At 41.1% G+C, this 16,148-nt stretch overlaps 1 protein-coding gene across 3 annotated transcripts in view; it reads left to right on the top strand.

Annotated features, from left to right (window-relative positions):
- MTA1 (metastasis associated 1) overlaps positions 1-16,148 on the top strand; it is an 88,315-nt gene that overhangs the window by 11,400 nt on the left and 60,767 nt on the right. For all 3 annotated transcript variants that reach the window (XM_074597101.1, XM_074597102.1, XM_074597103.1), the window contains exons 2-3: positions 8,103-8,170; positions 10,581-10,674. In XM_074597101.1, coding sequence (XP_074453202.1) covers positions 8,103-8,170; positions 10,581-10,674 — 162 coding nt within the window. The remainder of the gene's footprint in view (positions 1-8,102; positions 8,171-10,580; positions 10,675-16,148) is intronic.

Genomic DNA, 16,148 nt, shown 5'->3' on the forward strand with positions numbered 1-16,148 from the left:
TGAATTGCTTCTACTTTAGGGTTATGGTTTGAGGAATATTGAACCTGGATTTTTGGAGGCAAGTCAGGAAAACTGGTATGTGGTTTTTATCTCAAAACAACCAAGTTAGTTTGGCTGTCCCTTTCTAGATACAAGATCTACGCATTTGGAAGAAAACATAATGCGAACACTTTGTTTACCATGTGAATGCTTAGATGATCCTTGTTTGGAGTGTTCTACAGTTTGTGAATTTTTAAGGTGAGGTGGTAAAAGCCTGTTCCTCCTCCTTGATGTTCATGGCTTTGATCGTGTTCTCCAGGGCAATCCGCTGTTAGAAATAAGAGTGTAGTCATTAGAAAAAGAGATCAATTAACAAACTCAAGAAAATCAACTACCCGTTTCTTACAAGCATGCCGACTCTGAGTTAAAGTATGATATCAAAGTATATTAAAGTAAGGTGTTGATACTTGCACTGACTATCAGCTTCTACCCGTTTTTGTTCAAGTGCATGTTTCATGGGGACTTGGCAAAAAGTACATGGGTTTCTCACTTGTATATTTATGAATCTGCCACTTTTTTTCCTTTTCACTGCTGGGGGCCAGAATGGCATCTTGTTCTATATTTTATTATTGAAAATAAGAGTAGAAGCTTGTATGAAACAGAGAACATGGACTTCTGCCATGCGTTTTGAATATGTGAGGCTGAACTTCGTTTAGTACAAAGCAGTCTTGAGCAGCGCTTCTGCACGTGTATGTTTGTACATGAATGCCTGGAATTTGATTGTCATTAGAGAGCCTTTAGTTTATTAAATGAAACCGAGTTGTCCTTTCCTTGCACGTATCCGGACTCTTCACTTTACAGCTCCCAGGTTCTTCCAAGTCATGTTTTTCTTGGAGAAGGGGTGCAAAGGGGAATTTGAGCTGAACATACTGCATATGTTTGTATATGTACATCTATAAATTAATTTTTTTAGAGGTTTTACAGTGTGTTATATGGGCTGATAGAATCTGGAGAGGCCAAATGCTTGCTCACCACTAACGTGCTTGGCACATGGGTGTTAGGATGATGCCTTCCTGGTACATCCCTATAGGCTCAGGATTGTACAGGCACTCTTGTTACGCTCTCTGCACACCCTCCAGGAGGGTAAATGCAACTTTCCATTGTAAAGTTGCAAAAGCTGGTCTCGTAGGAGAAACAAATATTTTACAAAACAGCACTGAAAATTAAGATTTTTCTACACGTATAATTTCAGCATGTAATTACCTAGATATAACTGCTATTTTGGAGGGAGTGTGCTCATATAGCTGCTTGCACAGGCCAACTCTCAACATCTACTGAACTTGGAAAGCTATGGGAGCTAGCAGACGAGTCATGCTGTAGAAACTCCCAAGTGAAGATTATTAACTGCCAGGCTGAAGGAGGAAATTGTAAAGGGAAGGGTAGGGCTGCAACAGTTCCTTTAAGAGTGTTTTCTGGCTCCAGTCTGAGAAGCTACAAGTACGTTGGGAGAATTTGACTGTGGATCACTTTGCTTGCGCATGGAGCCATCCCACCCTCCTTGAACAGAGTTTGCGATGTCTGTAGACCTGATGGTGATCTAAAACATTTGATTGACCTCCAGAGCCTGCTGAGTCCTGTGACTGGTAGCTCTTGAGGGTGGCAGCCTTCCTTGCTGAAAGAAATCTTGTCTGTTTTTACCTGACTTGGGACTGTTTTCGCTGCGTGTGTAGAGGCAGGGTAGTCGCTGTTCTAGATGGACGTGCACACGCCGAGTTGAGCTATCATTGCTAATTTATATCTAGGAAGTTTCCTGCAGGCTCTGGGCTTAAGGAAGTGGTGCAGCGGTGTGTTAATCTTGATCCGTTGGTGAAAAACCAGGCTTTCTGCTTTAGCAGTGAGAACTTGTCACTTAGGTAATTTTTCCGTTTTCTTGTGGCTAAGCCTTTTTATTGAGACCAGGCAGCTAATCTTGGGAGCATGTTGTGTGAGCAGTGGATTCTTCTTACAAGTGTGGTCCCTTTTGAGAGGTGTATCTTGGTTAAAGATTTCAGTCAAGGCTTATTTGTTTTGATCTCTGTCCTCGTAAGCCTTTTGACTTGTTCGCTTCAGCTTGATTTAACTGGGGTACCCCAACTATCCTACTAAATTTAGTGATGGCTCACTGTTAACTGTATAGAGTGGAGATTTCTTCATGAGGTGGTGCTTGCTTTTGCCACGTCCCTCACTAAATGACTATAGGTATTTCGGGTGCTTGTGTTGCTCCATTTCCACTCCTGTTTTAAGGAGCAGTAGTGGTGTTGCCCATGGTGCAGCAAGCTGAGGATGAGGAGGCAGCACGTATCCTGTGCTTGCAGTAGCCACAAATACTGCTGCCCAGTAAATATTCCAGTAAATAGAATTGAACTTGTGCTGACAGCACATCTTTAATACCTTTGTCGATCTGTGGAAGACATTAATTGTAAATACCTGGTTCATGTATATGGCTCGGTGTATTTGACCTCATAATTCTTTCAGCAACAGAAACAACTGTTTCAGCTTTGCTTTTCCGGTAATGAAAATATTAGGGCTTGCTTTGTTGAAACTCTGTATGTTCTGTAGCTAAACGTTTCACCAGGTGACAGCTGCTTTTCTGAACAGCCAGAAGGCAAAAGGACATGGGCTCTGCCAGGTGAGATGGCTTGACTTGTAGGCTGAAAGCAGCGTCCAGCTGCTTTCTTTTCTCCAGCCTCCTCTTTCTTGAGAACGTAGACCAGGAGGGATTGTATTACCCAAAATGAAAAGTGATTGACAGATTCAGGACCAAGCTGCTGAGTGATTTGGAAACTGGTGCTTACCGAAAGAAACTGGCCCAAAATTGAACTGGAAATCCAGAGAATGAGGAGGCACATATTTCCCGTAAGATAAGTCATAAAGTAAGCAGGTCATCATAAGTTTATGCACTCTCTTGACGCTCATCTTTAATTCCGGGCAGCAGCTTTGTGGATTGGGCAGAGGAAATATTTGCAACTGTGAAGTTACTTCTTTATCACTTCTCTGGAAAGGCACATGGTAGCCAGCAGCGGTAGCGTGGGAAGAGGAAGGCTTCAGCCTCCCTCCTGTCCTGGGTACATCTGTAGGCTAGTGCAGTCCACGGCATGTTGTAAGGCTTTCAGGAGGTAAGGTAGGGAGCATTCAGCAAGGTCAGTCCTCAGAAGGCACTTGCACCTTGAAAGGCAAACGTAAGTTGTGAAGGATAAAAATACTTTTGGGCATTTTTGCAACTTGATCACCTAAAAGCCCGTAAGGTTATTAGGTAGTTCAGACATGTCTAATCTTATAAATATATGACCTCTAGACAATGTGTGTTCTTTCTTTTGCGGTACCCCCTCCTGATTTTCTTTTCCATGCACCGATGTAGACTTAATCAACAGCTGATATGAAGACATCAGAGGGGGAGCTATTCTGCATGAGTGTCTTAAAGTATATGAGAGCAAAAAGAAAGTCTGTTATGTTTATTGCTAATTGAAAACACTTATTTTACTGCCTTTGTGGAAAATTTCCATCTTCTGTGGTTCTAGTTTTAGCTGCTGGACTGTTGCAAGTATGCTTGTGTCTGTTATAGAAGTTCAGTACCTGTGTAATATAGTATTGCTTTATAATAAGTTGGGTATATTCTCAGCTTCAGAAAAAAAAGTTATAGGATAGAAAGGCTTTTTGAGTAGATCCATGTATGCGGGTACTTCTGCTCTACAACAGTACAGGCAAGAGGAAGAAATAAATCTTGAGTTTCTGTCAGAAGGTGGTGATATACATGATGGTCCTTACTGCCTTGTGGTGTTGCCACACTCCTCAGCCTTTGCTTTAGTCTGATCATAGGGAATTCCATAATGTGCACAAGTGATGCTGTTAATTAAGATCACGGTGTGGATGCACGGCTGATTAATTTGGGCATTGTGAGTTTAAGCTGCAAGCTGTTGTGAAGGTATGGGATTGAGTCTCCAACCTTCGTTCAGGCGATTGGGTGGTAAGGGGTGAGCTTTGTGTGTTCGTGGCGGGTGCTGTGGGTAAGGAAGGAGATGTGCTGTGCTCTTGGGGTGCAGAGGGGATAGGCTGGTTCTTTTCTTCAGTCCTGTAAACCAAGAAATTAGAAAGAATAGTCAGTCTGTTATGTTCGAAGAGTCTGACTCGTTTTGCTTGCTATCAGGCTCTACTTTTCTGTTCCTAGACTTTATTTTTTGTTTTAGTGTACTCTTTCCTTCCTGTTCTGTGGTAGGAGCTGAGATGCGTATCTTCCTGTTGTTTAGAGGCTTGTTAATTTGTCTCTTTCCCCATCCTCTCTTTCAGCCCAGGGCACAGAGACTCTGGCAGTTGCGCACATGCAGGATATCTCCCATTGACAACCGGATTGTTGGGAGCCTGTAGAGGGTTTCTGTTATCCGATGTGTGTGTGTGTGGTTGTAGCTACTGTCCTGAAAAAAAACTGGGAATAGTATTACTTGGGTAGGCAGTATGAGAAGGATGCACTTCCACGGCACAGGAGGAAGCTGGGGATGAAGGGGAAGTGCTGCTCGAGGGGGAAACGGAGTGTTTTGGAGTGTAGGGGTCAATGGAGCATGGTGCTGTACCTCCTTTGAACCCGGTGTGCAGGAAACCAGCCTTCATGGGTTTTGTTACTTCTGGAGTGCTCCCACCTGCTAAAGCACCAGTTTGGAGAGTGGTTTGTTGAACTTAAAATTTCCTTGTTGTACATGCGGAACAGTGGGTAACTCCTGCATTTCTCTGCAGGATAGCATTTACTTTTAGATAAGTACTTAAAAACTCTATGAAAAATGGAAATTACTCCCCTCGTATCTGCTCATGTTCTGGTTTATGTGATTTGCGGTGCGCTCTGCATTACTTGTAGAGAGGAAGAAACCCTTTTCCAGGTAATTTGAGTAATGGGAAATAGGCCTCCATTAGTTGCATAGCTACTGGTGAAATGCTTAACATAGTTGTGGGATTAGGCTAAAACATGGATGACACGTGCTGGGCTGTGCATTTGTGACGCGGTGAAGTCATCAAGCACTGGTCTAAGTATTGCACCTCTACACTGTGTCATGTGTCAGCTCTCAAAGAATCCCATGGGACAGCTTCGGTTCTGCCTTTCTGCCAGCGGCGTGCAGTTGGCTGTTTTGCATGAGGTTCATTTGCAGTTGCTGATCACGGAGCGTGGGTTTGGGGATGTTCCTGCTGCTGAGCAAAACAATGTTGGGGGGATTTTATTATTTAAAACTGTTGGATACCACCGTGAGCTGTTCTTTGGTAAAGCATTCATCTGTGATGAGCTTTCTTTAAATCCAGGCCAGATTTTACAATCAATAAACTGTAGTTACATGAAAAATTGAGTGAATGTTCACTTGAGGGAGGAAACGTGTCTGTGAGAATATGTGTACATATGGGCACACAAAAAAGCTGTTAGAAGAACGAACTGTGAACATTTGTAACAGTCACCTGAAACCCGTGGAATTAAAGACATGGTTATATTTTCAAGACAGAGATTGACGTTTCCTTTAGTTTTCATTTTTGATTTTATAGAATCATAGAATGGTTTGGGTTGGAAAGGACCTCCAAGATCATCTAGTTCCAAGCCCCCTGCCATGGGCAGGACACCTCCCACTAGACCAGGTTGCTCAAAGTCCCATCTGGGGCCATTTTCTGTCATAGTGTTCATACATGTAAGATTTTTGCATTGACCTCAGCTAAAGTACCTGAAGTGAGGGGTAGCTGGTTGTCTTGAGAGTAACGAGAAGGGTTTGTCCTGTCCTTCAGGTGGTGGAGCCTTGAGGTGAGAGGTGGCCGGGAGCTTGGAGGCACCTCCAAGTTTCCACAATCTCCATTGCAACGCCGTTGTAGGACATGGGTGGTTCTGTTGTGGGAAAAAAGATTTCTCTTTATTCTGCTGATCTGTAAATTACTTAATGCCTGTCATTGTTATTTCAGTCAGCAGTTGTTATTGCTGAAGCTGCCAAATATCTGTTTGATTTTGTGACTTCTGGTAGAGTTGGTCAAAGTAATGTTGAGCCCGTTTTTTCCTGTTTGGTGTGCTGGTGACCGGATGCTTGGGAGTGGAAATTTAGGATCTGGTTACTTGGGTGTTTTAACCATTTCTGGGAACTTTTGTTTTTCTACAAACCAGACGTCCAATCTGAATTCCTTAGATGAGATCATTCTCCAGTCTACAGCCTTCAGGGAAGTGACATTTAAGAGGAACCAACTCTTGCAGTCAGGGAGTCGCTCAGATGTGTGTTAGTGTGAAGGTAGATGATGATCAGTCTGAGAAGTCTGGAGCACAGAATGCACAAAAATATAAAAAAAAAACGTGTCTAGTATTTCTATGCTTTATTAGCCCAGGTTACACTGCGTAACCCAAGGTACACAGGTAACCCAAGATGTGCACCGTTTGAGTATTGGCATTGCAACCTCGTCACTTCAACCAAGACTTCATTGTCAAGGTGTCTTTGCAACTCATGGCATATGATACATTTCTTAGTAAGACAAGACCTTGGGAAACCATTTCTTTTAAAATGGTAACCCCTGTGAATTCTTGATTTGTGACCACTCTCCTAAGTTAGCCCAGCCTTGTTGAAAGGACAGGAGGGCACTTGAGCTGTTTGCAGGTAGTGGAAGCTGCAGTTCCTGCTGGGTCACTTGCTCAGCAGTCGCTGCCGTGCTCTTGTGTCTCACCCAGCAAGTAGCTTGGCCTGTTAACTCCAGAGAGACCTACGGATAATGTGAGCTGTAGGCAGTAGTCTGGAAAAAATCTATGGCTGGAGCTTGAGTAGTGTTATACGGGGAATTGGAAGCGTTGCTGTAGGACGTGGTGGGTGACTGAATGCTCTGGCATCTCCCTGGCCACTGTGGAAGTAAGAGGGGAATCGTTAACTCGCATAGAGCAGCTTTTCAGGAGCAGGGGCCCTTGGGGGTGCCTTCTGTCCTCTGGGCTGGGGAGGAGGTATCTCAGATACCCTTTAACGAGCATTTCAGGGCGATTGAGGCTAATAGCTTCAGTAGTTGTCTCTATTTACAAAAGGGTAGCACCGCTAAACGCCCATTCATCGTGGGAGCATCGTGCTAATGGACTCACTGCAGAAGATTAGCTGAGTCGTGCCCAGGGGCTATGGGCCTTTGGCTCCAAACACCAACGAGCTGGGAAATCTGCAGGGAAATCGTCTTAAATTTTAGTAGATAAGTCTTGGAAGGAATTGTTGTAAGATCTGCATGCAAGGTCAGCGCCCGAGGGTGGGTGACTGCGGGCAGGGAGGTGATCTCCAGCCCTCTTTTTGCCTCACTTTAAAGCTCACTTTGGCTTCTTGGAGTATTGGGAGATAAAGTCCAAGTCCATCCAGGACTCTTGAGTTTCTGTTTCCTTACTCCTAAAAAAGAGTGTTTATACTTGGAGCTCAGTAATACCAAATAATTTATATGGCACTCCTTGATGCTTCTGTGATTTTTTTTTTTTTTTTTTGAAGGCACCACCTAGGGTAAAGAACTCATTTTCTTCCTGTAATTTAAGATGTTTATCCTGCTTGAAAATAGGAGTTATTACTGACCTGTTTGGCTTACAATGTGGAGTTTTGTTGAGGGTATTCTAGGATAATATAGGCGTAAAAGACCAGGAAGTAGAGGAAAAAGATAAGAGAGAAAGACAGAATGAAACCATTGGTATTCAAAGTAAATGTGGCTGCTGTAGGCTGAGCTGGAGGAGAAGAGGAAAGATAGCATGTTGCCGGTGAGAAGTGGCCGGATTTTGATAAGAGGGGGAAGCAAGTAACAGTCATCAGTGTGATCAAAGTGGAAATAATCTGATCAGAGAGAGAAGGAAGATCATATGCTTTGCTTTCCAGGCTGATAGCAGAGCTCCATTTTTTCCCCCCCCCCCCAAAAAAGTGAGCTTGTTGCCTTCAGATTGCACTAATATACGTTCCTTATACTAGCATGGATTTTGTATTTCCTCACTTGATAGACGGGATTTAGTGGGAACATTTGAAATGCTGCTTGTGCCAAGAAATGAATTTCGTGTGGTGTCTGTAACAGCTATAGATGTGAGGCTTTGATTCGATTTATAGCAGTTCATATTTTAAAGAGTCTTTTTTTCTTTTTGTCAGATTATGTCTACTTCGAAAATTCTTCAAGTAACCCATATTTGATACGAAGAATAGAAGAGCTCAATAAGGTAAACAATTTTTTCCATCATGCCTTTGAAGTTAATTTCATTTATGATCTCCTTGATTTGATTAAAATTAAAACAAGTCTTTAGCAGTTCTCTGGTAATTGGAAGCTTAAAAATACTTTTGTTCTGATAATTTTCTGGAATGTTGAGACCTGCTGGATTGGTCTTCGGTATGAAAGGACAGAGAGCGTCAATGGTAGGTCATTCTCAAGGTGATTGTGCCCACCTGTAGGACAGGAGATTTCTGCAGTTCTTCAATTCCGTGCCAGGATCACACAATATGAAGATAATATAACAGTTTGCTAGAGGATGGAGAGCTTTGTAATTTGATCATTCTTGGGGGAGGCTCTTGTTCAACGGGAAGCTTTGGAGCTATTATCTGCTTCCTCAGACTTTGTCTTTGCTGGTTGTCCTTTGGGCCAGTGTATTATTTCATTTGCCAAATTTCCCTTTCATTGAATCTGTAAGGAAGGCATGATAGCTTGTATGTGGGAAGCCAGTTGAAGTCCTCGATGCTGAAATTTTACCTAGTTGAGGAGGGAAGGCTGTTGTGAAGCAGTTAGCTCTGTCCTAAACGTGCCACTTTCTCAGGTTTAATACCAGCGTGTCCACTGCAGCCCATACAGAAGGAATCCATCGCTGGTTTGGATTTGAATTTTAATTAACTGACTAAAATTAGGTCTTTTTCTTCAGCCACCAGTGATGGAAAAACATGGGTTTCTAAAAGAGCCACTTGCAAGAGAAAATTTATCGACATAATGACCAATAATGAATCTGAAGGCTGGGACATCCTTGTAACTCCTTCTTTTTAGTGGACGTCTTTTGCAGAAATACTCTGTCTCTCTTCCATTAATGAAACAAGAGTGAGTTCTTAAAATGTTCCCAGCAGACAGTGGATCCATAGCCATGAGATATCAATAGCTGTATTCCATCATTTACAGGATGCAGGTTTGCTGATCACTTTCTAGGAAAGTGGTGTTTTCCTCCCCCCCCCCCGCCCCCACTCTTCTTTTCCCTCTTCATTGTCCACCGTCCACCCCCCCAATTTCTCTAACGTAGTCTTTGAAATGGGTCTTTCAGGTTGAAATGAATCATTTATCTTGTGTTGCCTTTTTTCTCTGTGTCTAAATGAAGCCTGGGCAATTAAATGATATAAATAATTCTCTATTGTAGCTGTCTGTGTTTTAACAAGATGGCTCCTGCCTTTGTATTTTAGTACCTCAAAATTTAAAAGTTCTGAATTATTTAACAGAAAAGGATAGAAACTCTGTAGGCTCTGTACCAAAAACTGGTAGGTTGCAAGGGAGAATATTTGTGCATGTAGGTATTGTCTGATTTTTTTAAAATGTGTGTTGGGAAAACTGGTATTGTAAAAGATAAAACTTCTTTTTCCCTTCATATCTTAGCAACAAGCATGTATATCAGTATTTATTTTGTTTCCTTGTGAACAGATTGCTGGTCCACTACCTTTTTTTGGAGAATTCCTAGAGGGGAATTTATGTCTTAGTCTTCTAGTTTCTGAAACCGTGTGCCATCACTCTGGTTTTTAAGGACCCTTCAGTAGTAGGATACATCTCTTTTAAGTTACATTTTCATTATTTGTTGATTATTTTAGAGGCATTGGGTTGACAGGGGCTGTTACAAACCAGTTAGGTGTGTTTCTCCTAGAGTTTGTATAAAGCCAGTTTCACAATTTTGCAGGTGTCATCCTACAAGTGATTGATCACCTATCTCATTTTAAGAGTGTCGAGAGAAAAAATTCCCAAACCTTTCAAAAATTGAGACGTCTTTGTATGTTGTCACTGGTGTAGAGTTTATTGCCTGGTGCAGCTTCCTTGGTCCTCCTTTTGGAATGATTTTTTTTTTTTTTTGTTGGTCATTGTTCAGCTCACCAGTGCTGCCAGAGAAAGAAAACCTTATGTGATTTCTTTTATGAAAGTAATAATGGCTGGGTTCTTTCCTGCTTTCCTACTGTCCTGCAGAGTTTGGAGAACAGCCTAAACCTCAGTTCTGTTGTATTCCACAGTTGTTGTTATTAGGATTTTAAAGATGCCTTTGAATTCTACTAAATGTAGGCATCTCCTGAAAAATAGCAAAGTGGCTTGTTAATATGTTGTAACTGCAGGTAAGTGGGTTTTTTTCCTCACCCCATGAAACATCTGTGACTGCTAAAAATGATGAGCCTGCAAGAAATAGTTAGGAGGGAAGGGCCAAACTCTGTTTCCCTACCCTGGAATGGATCACACCAGAGTTTGTGTGTTACCTAATGAATGTGCAGCTGGAGGGTGCTAAAAGGGGATGCTGTGTAGGTCTCGTGCAAAATTCCAAGTTATTTGTGAAGTGTTCTAGTGGGATGCGTAGAGTTCAGTTCTTGATTTGTGCTCAGTTGTTTTTTTCTTTTTTCCCGTTTCAGACTGCCAATGGAAATGTGGAAGCAAAGGTGGTATGTTTCTACAGAAGACGAGACATATCAAGTACCCTTATTGTATTGGCAGACAAACATGCAAGTAAGCTTGTTTGTGTTCAAATTGCTTCTACGCAAAATTGCTAAACTTTGATACAGCTTTGATATTGCAGTTACGAGTATCAATATTATGACTTTTAAATGTCCTTTTCCTGTGCTTATCTTCAGCAAATTGTATTACTTGTTTGGCTGACTCTTCTCTTTCTTTCTCTCTCTTGCTCATCCCTTAAACCTTTTAAAACCTCATTTGGGGTATGGTTTAGTTGTCATGGTAGGGACTGGACAGAAGTTTTCAGTTAGGTCTGAATAAAGGGATCTTATTTCCTTCAAAGTGAATTTCTTATTTTTTGGGATGAGAGGAAGTATTCTCCTTGTCTTGCATTACGTCTCATAAACCATTTGGTTTTGTTAGCAGATTAAAAAAAAAAATATCAAACTTTCTTTATGAGTAAATTAAATAGTCTCATTATAGGAAACCATCTTGAAACTTGGTTAACAGGAATTCTCTTTAAATTTCAATATTAGTAATATTTTTCATAGTAACATAGCTTTTTCTGAATGTGCTCAGTAAATACAACTTAAAAGCACTGAATTTTAGGATATTCTATCATTATTTTGAATACGACAGATCCTTTTGTTAGGAAAAAAAAATAATGTCTAGGCTGAGAGGAGACTTGAAAACTATAACTTTGTTTTGCATACTGTACTTTCTGATTTAAATAACCCAAACGCATATGTATATAAAAACAAAAAATAAACTATCATAAAATTCAGGGGGTGCTCATGCTACCTTACTTCATCTTCCTTTGCATGTATGCATCGAATAACTTAATTTCTTGATTTTTTTGTTACTTTACAGAATGTTTTGTTAACTTATGTTGGCACAAACTCCTCTGTCAGGGAGGTTGGAGGCATGTGAGATACCTGGCTGAGTAGAGTTGGAAGCTGATTTCTAAACAAAAAATTAGTGTTAAAATTGTCTTCCAATTATAGACAGAGGTTTAACATTCTAAAAAGCGTATATAAAAATAATCTATGTGTCAGTATAGATTAGATGTTTGCCTTTATAAACCTTTAAGGCAAGATATTGCAAAAAATTCAGATAGTTCCAAAAAAAAAATAAATAGCTGAGTAGCTGCTGTAGGTCTGTGCATTCTAAACTCAGAAGGGGTGAGCGTGGTGGACTATCTGGGTCTCAAGCGCAGTATCCATCTCCTGGGGAGAAATAGTGCACCCAACATATCGTTGGGTGCTTTATCTGGGATGCTTCCACCCTGTTTGACTCCATTCTAGTTGCCTGTGAGGATTTAGATTTAGGTTCATTACACCTCCTTCTGCCAGTTCAGCACCCCTCTCCTCCGTCCTTGCAAGGTGGTGGATACAGCACTAACAAAACAGACAGTTGCCAAAACAGACATGGTAAAAGGGAGAAAGAGTAAGCAGGTGGAGTTACTAAACTGTTTTTACTTGTAAACAGTTAAGCATGTGAGATGTTGCTGTTAAGATTGCTTAAAATTTATCAAAAAGCACGGGCAAGCCATATCAATCCTTGTAACTCCAGGCTTTCCTGTAGGCACATACATAAATGAAAAAGAAGCAATCAGATTTGGGCATATCAAAATTATGATTTAGCTGCCAAGCATCACTGTCTTTTAATGTGCTTCTTAGTGTAAATATGAGTAGACTGTGATGTGTATGTAATAGAGATCTACATAGTTGTACTGCATGGGGATTGATTAAATCAGATACTCAGTTTTAACAACAAATATCATGTCTTGCTGTGTTCTCAGTGCTGTAGTGCCGTTGGGGAAAACATGCAGCAAAACTAGCCCCTTCTTGATAAATTTAAATATTTTCTGTTGTAGATTCAAGTCCAAATAAGCCCCTTCATTGCAACTATACCTTGGAAAAAAAAAAAGTCATGTGGCGTTGAGATGAGATTTGGCTGTGTTGCAGAATTGTGTCAGCAGGCAAAGCTTTTTTTGATATCTCTTCAGTGCAGCAGTACTTGTTTTATCCAAAAAGACTGAAGCTTAATAGGAGCTTCAGCATAAACAACATGACTATTGATTCCTTCATCTGTGTCTCATTTCACTAGATTTAGCAAAGGAAGCAGGTAGGAAAGATTCAAAGAAACGCATGTCTGAGTCTGAAAATTAAAAATATTTGAGCCCGTATAAATGCTCCTTGAACCTGCAAGGGCTGATTTCTTTTTGTGATAAGAAATCTAAGATTATTTTTTTCTGGTGCAAACAAGTAATTTATTGTTCATTTTCAAATGTATTTGAAGGATGGGAAAATTCTTCTGTAGCACAATCCTATTAATAGAGCCACCAGAGACAACGGAGGCTGTCTCCTAGTGTAAATTTCATTAGTAACTAACATTTTTTCCAGTATGTTTCTTTCTGTTGCAGAATAAAATTGCTACTAAATGACTTCCATTTATTTAGATGGATGTGCTGTTGTGTGGCTTCTTAAGAAGGGAGAAAAGAGTAAAATTAAGCTTTTGGACAGCCGTTAGTTCTCTGCTCTGAAAAAAAAATATCTACATCCTGCGTGATATAATGAAATTAAATTTTGTGGATGTTAAGATTCTAGTAGAGATACTCAACGCTGTCACTGACTTTGAGTTCATTTCCATGAAGTCTCCTGTTGCCTCATTTTGATGCATTTGCAGTAGATGTACGTATCTGCATCGCTGATCTTTTAACTGCCTTTGTTCAGCTGATTAATGGAGCTTTCTGACTGCAGACATTTCTGGATTCACACAGTCTTCTGTTTAAGATGCCTTTATTTTAGACCTACTGTTGAGATCAATGCAGCGAGAGCGCCAAATAACAGTAAGAAGATATGGCCAGAACATGAATGGGAAAAAAAAGAGGTGTATATTTTATAATATTTTTTTTTCCCTTCCGATAAAGGAAGGAAAAATGTGATTGTGAAATAAATGTTGCAATGTTTAAGAAAAATATAGGAAAAAAACCCAAACAAACATGCTTTAGCTTGTATAATCCATTGGATATCTGAAACAGACAGGTCTGAGAGGTGTTGTCTTTTCTCATAACTCTTTATGAAAAGAAATTAGTTGGAAGCACCTTATTCTGTAGTTGGTGACTGTAAATTAGTACCTGATGTATGCAACCTGATTTTTGGATTTGATCTGTGATCTTACTATTTTTATCATATGATATAAAGCTTGTCTGGGCTGTCCTATAAATCTTTCAGCCTTATAATGGCTTCCATACATTGTTAGCGCTTTTTATTCGTAAGCCTCTTTAATCGCCTCACAAAACTATTCTTGGGAATTTCTCTACCTGTTTCTGAAATGAACCTGCTTCTCCAGTTGGAGACTATTTAATGTTCTTGCCCAGAGACTTTGTAGTGGTTTGAGATAGCATGTTGTATGCAAACAAGTTTGCAGTCAGAACTTGATGGAAGAGAAGAAAGACAGACACCTTACTCTTCAAGCTACTGTTGGATGTTGTGACTATATATTTTCTCTCTATATAGTTTCTATATAACGTCTTACATAGTTTCTTAAGGAAATATTTCCAACAGCAGGAATATAACCTTCTATTGGTTGGATACCCCCAGCCATCTCCAAATACTTGCGATCTGTCTTATGGCCGTAGTTTTTGCTTCATTGAAAATGTTTATCCTGATTTGTAAAACAATGAATGACTGGTTAGTACTGGCTGGAGGACTGACTAGTTAGTGCCGGCCAGTTTGGCAGGTTTGTGGTTAGTTTTCAGCAGCTGATGTTTGGGTGCCAGGCAGCATGGTTTTGTAAGTGCCAAAGCTTCTAAAAATATATGTCTTGCAGCGGTGAGGTGTCATTACTCAATCAGTCCATGAGTTGCATAAGACTTGTGTGCCTAAACAGGTAGCGGGTCTATTAAATTTGGTGGTTTTTTGTTGTTTTTGGGTGATTTTTTTTTTTTTATTTTAGATAACACCAGTCTAAATGCAGTTTGACAACAGCATCACAAATGAGTTCTTTTTCTTCTTATTTATTTCTTCCGTTTTATTCCCCTTCTCCATTTTCTCCCAACACGACACATGCAAGAGGAGTCAAATTCATTAACCCACTAATGACACTTTTGGCTCTGTTGTTACTGAGAGGAGGAGACTGTTTTTTCTCTTCTGGGGGTGGTGTAATGAGAAAAGGTATGCCAAGTGTCCGAAATAGCGTCTGTCTGCTGTGTGGCTGTGGCTGCAAAAGATGATCACAGGAAGTTTTGGGTGGGATTGTAGCGGGATGTCCTGATAACGTGGAAGACTCCTTTTGAAGTGTCAAGGTATAAGGATTTCTATTTGTTAAAACTTTCACCGTATTTTCCATAGCTACGAATCAATAGCTGGTGGTGGAGAGAAAATTAGGCTGAGGCTTAATATAGACCACTTGAAACTGAACCTGTGAGAAGGAAAAGGTGCTGTGTTGTTCACTTCTTCAAATGCAACAATTCTGTCATGCCCTTCCAAGCTGCTTAGTTGAGCTTTTAAAGTACCAAGAGTTGAAGCTTCCTTCACTACTGGAGGAACTGTTGTACAGGTCAGTAGCACTCGCTTTACTGTGTTTCCCAATGTTTTGACCCCATTTTTTTTCCTTTTTCCTTTACGTTTTTTTTCTAGTGATACCATGCAAACTAATTAGTAATAATAGTTGACACGCCTGAGGGACAGGATGCCATCCAGAGGGACCTGGACAAGCTTGAGAAGTGGGCCTGTGTGAACCTCATGACGTTCTACAAGGCCAAGTGCAGGGTCCTGCACCTGGGTTGGGGCAACCCCTGGTATCAGTCCAGGCTTGGGGAGAGCAACCCTGCTGAGGAGGACTTGGTGGTACTGGTGGATGAAAAGCTGGCATGAGCTGGTAACGTGCACTCACAGCCCAGAAAGCCAACCGCATCCTGGGCTGCATCAAAAGAAGCATGGGCCAGCATGTCAAGGGAGGTGATTCTGCCCCTCTACTCTGCTCTGGTGAGACCCCACCTGGAGTACTGTGTCCAGCTCTGGAGCCCTCAGTTCAGGAAAGACATGGACCTGTTGGAATGGGTCCAGAGGAGGGCAGCAAAAATGATCAGAGGGATAGAATACTTTTCTTATGAAGAAAGGCTTGAGAGAGTTGGGTTTGTTCAGCCTCGAGAAGGCTCTATATAGACTTTATTGTAGCCTTTCAATAATTAAAGGGGGCTTATGAGAAAGATGGGGACAGGCTTTTTAGTAGGGCCCGTTATGATAGGACAAGGAGTAATGGTTTTAAACTAAAAGAGAGCAGATTCAGACTAGATATGAGAAAGAAATTTTTTACAGCGAGGATGGTGAGACACTGGCATAGGTTGCCCAGAGAGGTGGTGGAGGCCCCATCCCTGAAAACGTTCAAGGTCAGGTTGGCCAGGGCTCTGAGCAACCTGATCGAGTTGAAGATGTCCCTGCTCTTTGCGTGGGTGGTTGGACTAGATGGCCTTTAGAGGTCCCTTCCAACCCAACGGATTCTATGATTGTAATTCTTCTGAT

The sequence above is a fragment of the Larus michahellis genome, chromosome 8, assembly GCF_964199755.1.
Source record: "Larus michahellis chromosome 8, bLarMic1.1, whole genome shotgun sequence".
NCBI classification, from domain to species: domain Eukaryota; kingdom Metazoa; phylum Chordata; class Aves; order Charadriiformes; family Laridae; genus Larus; species Larus michahellis.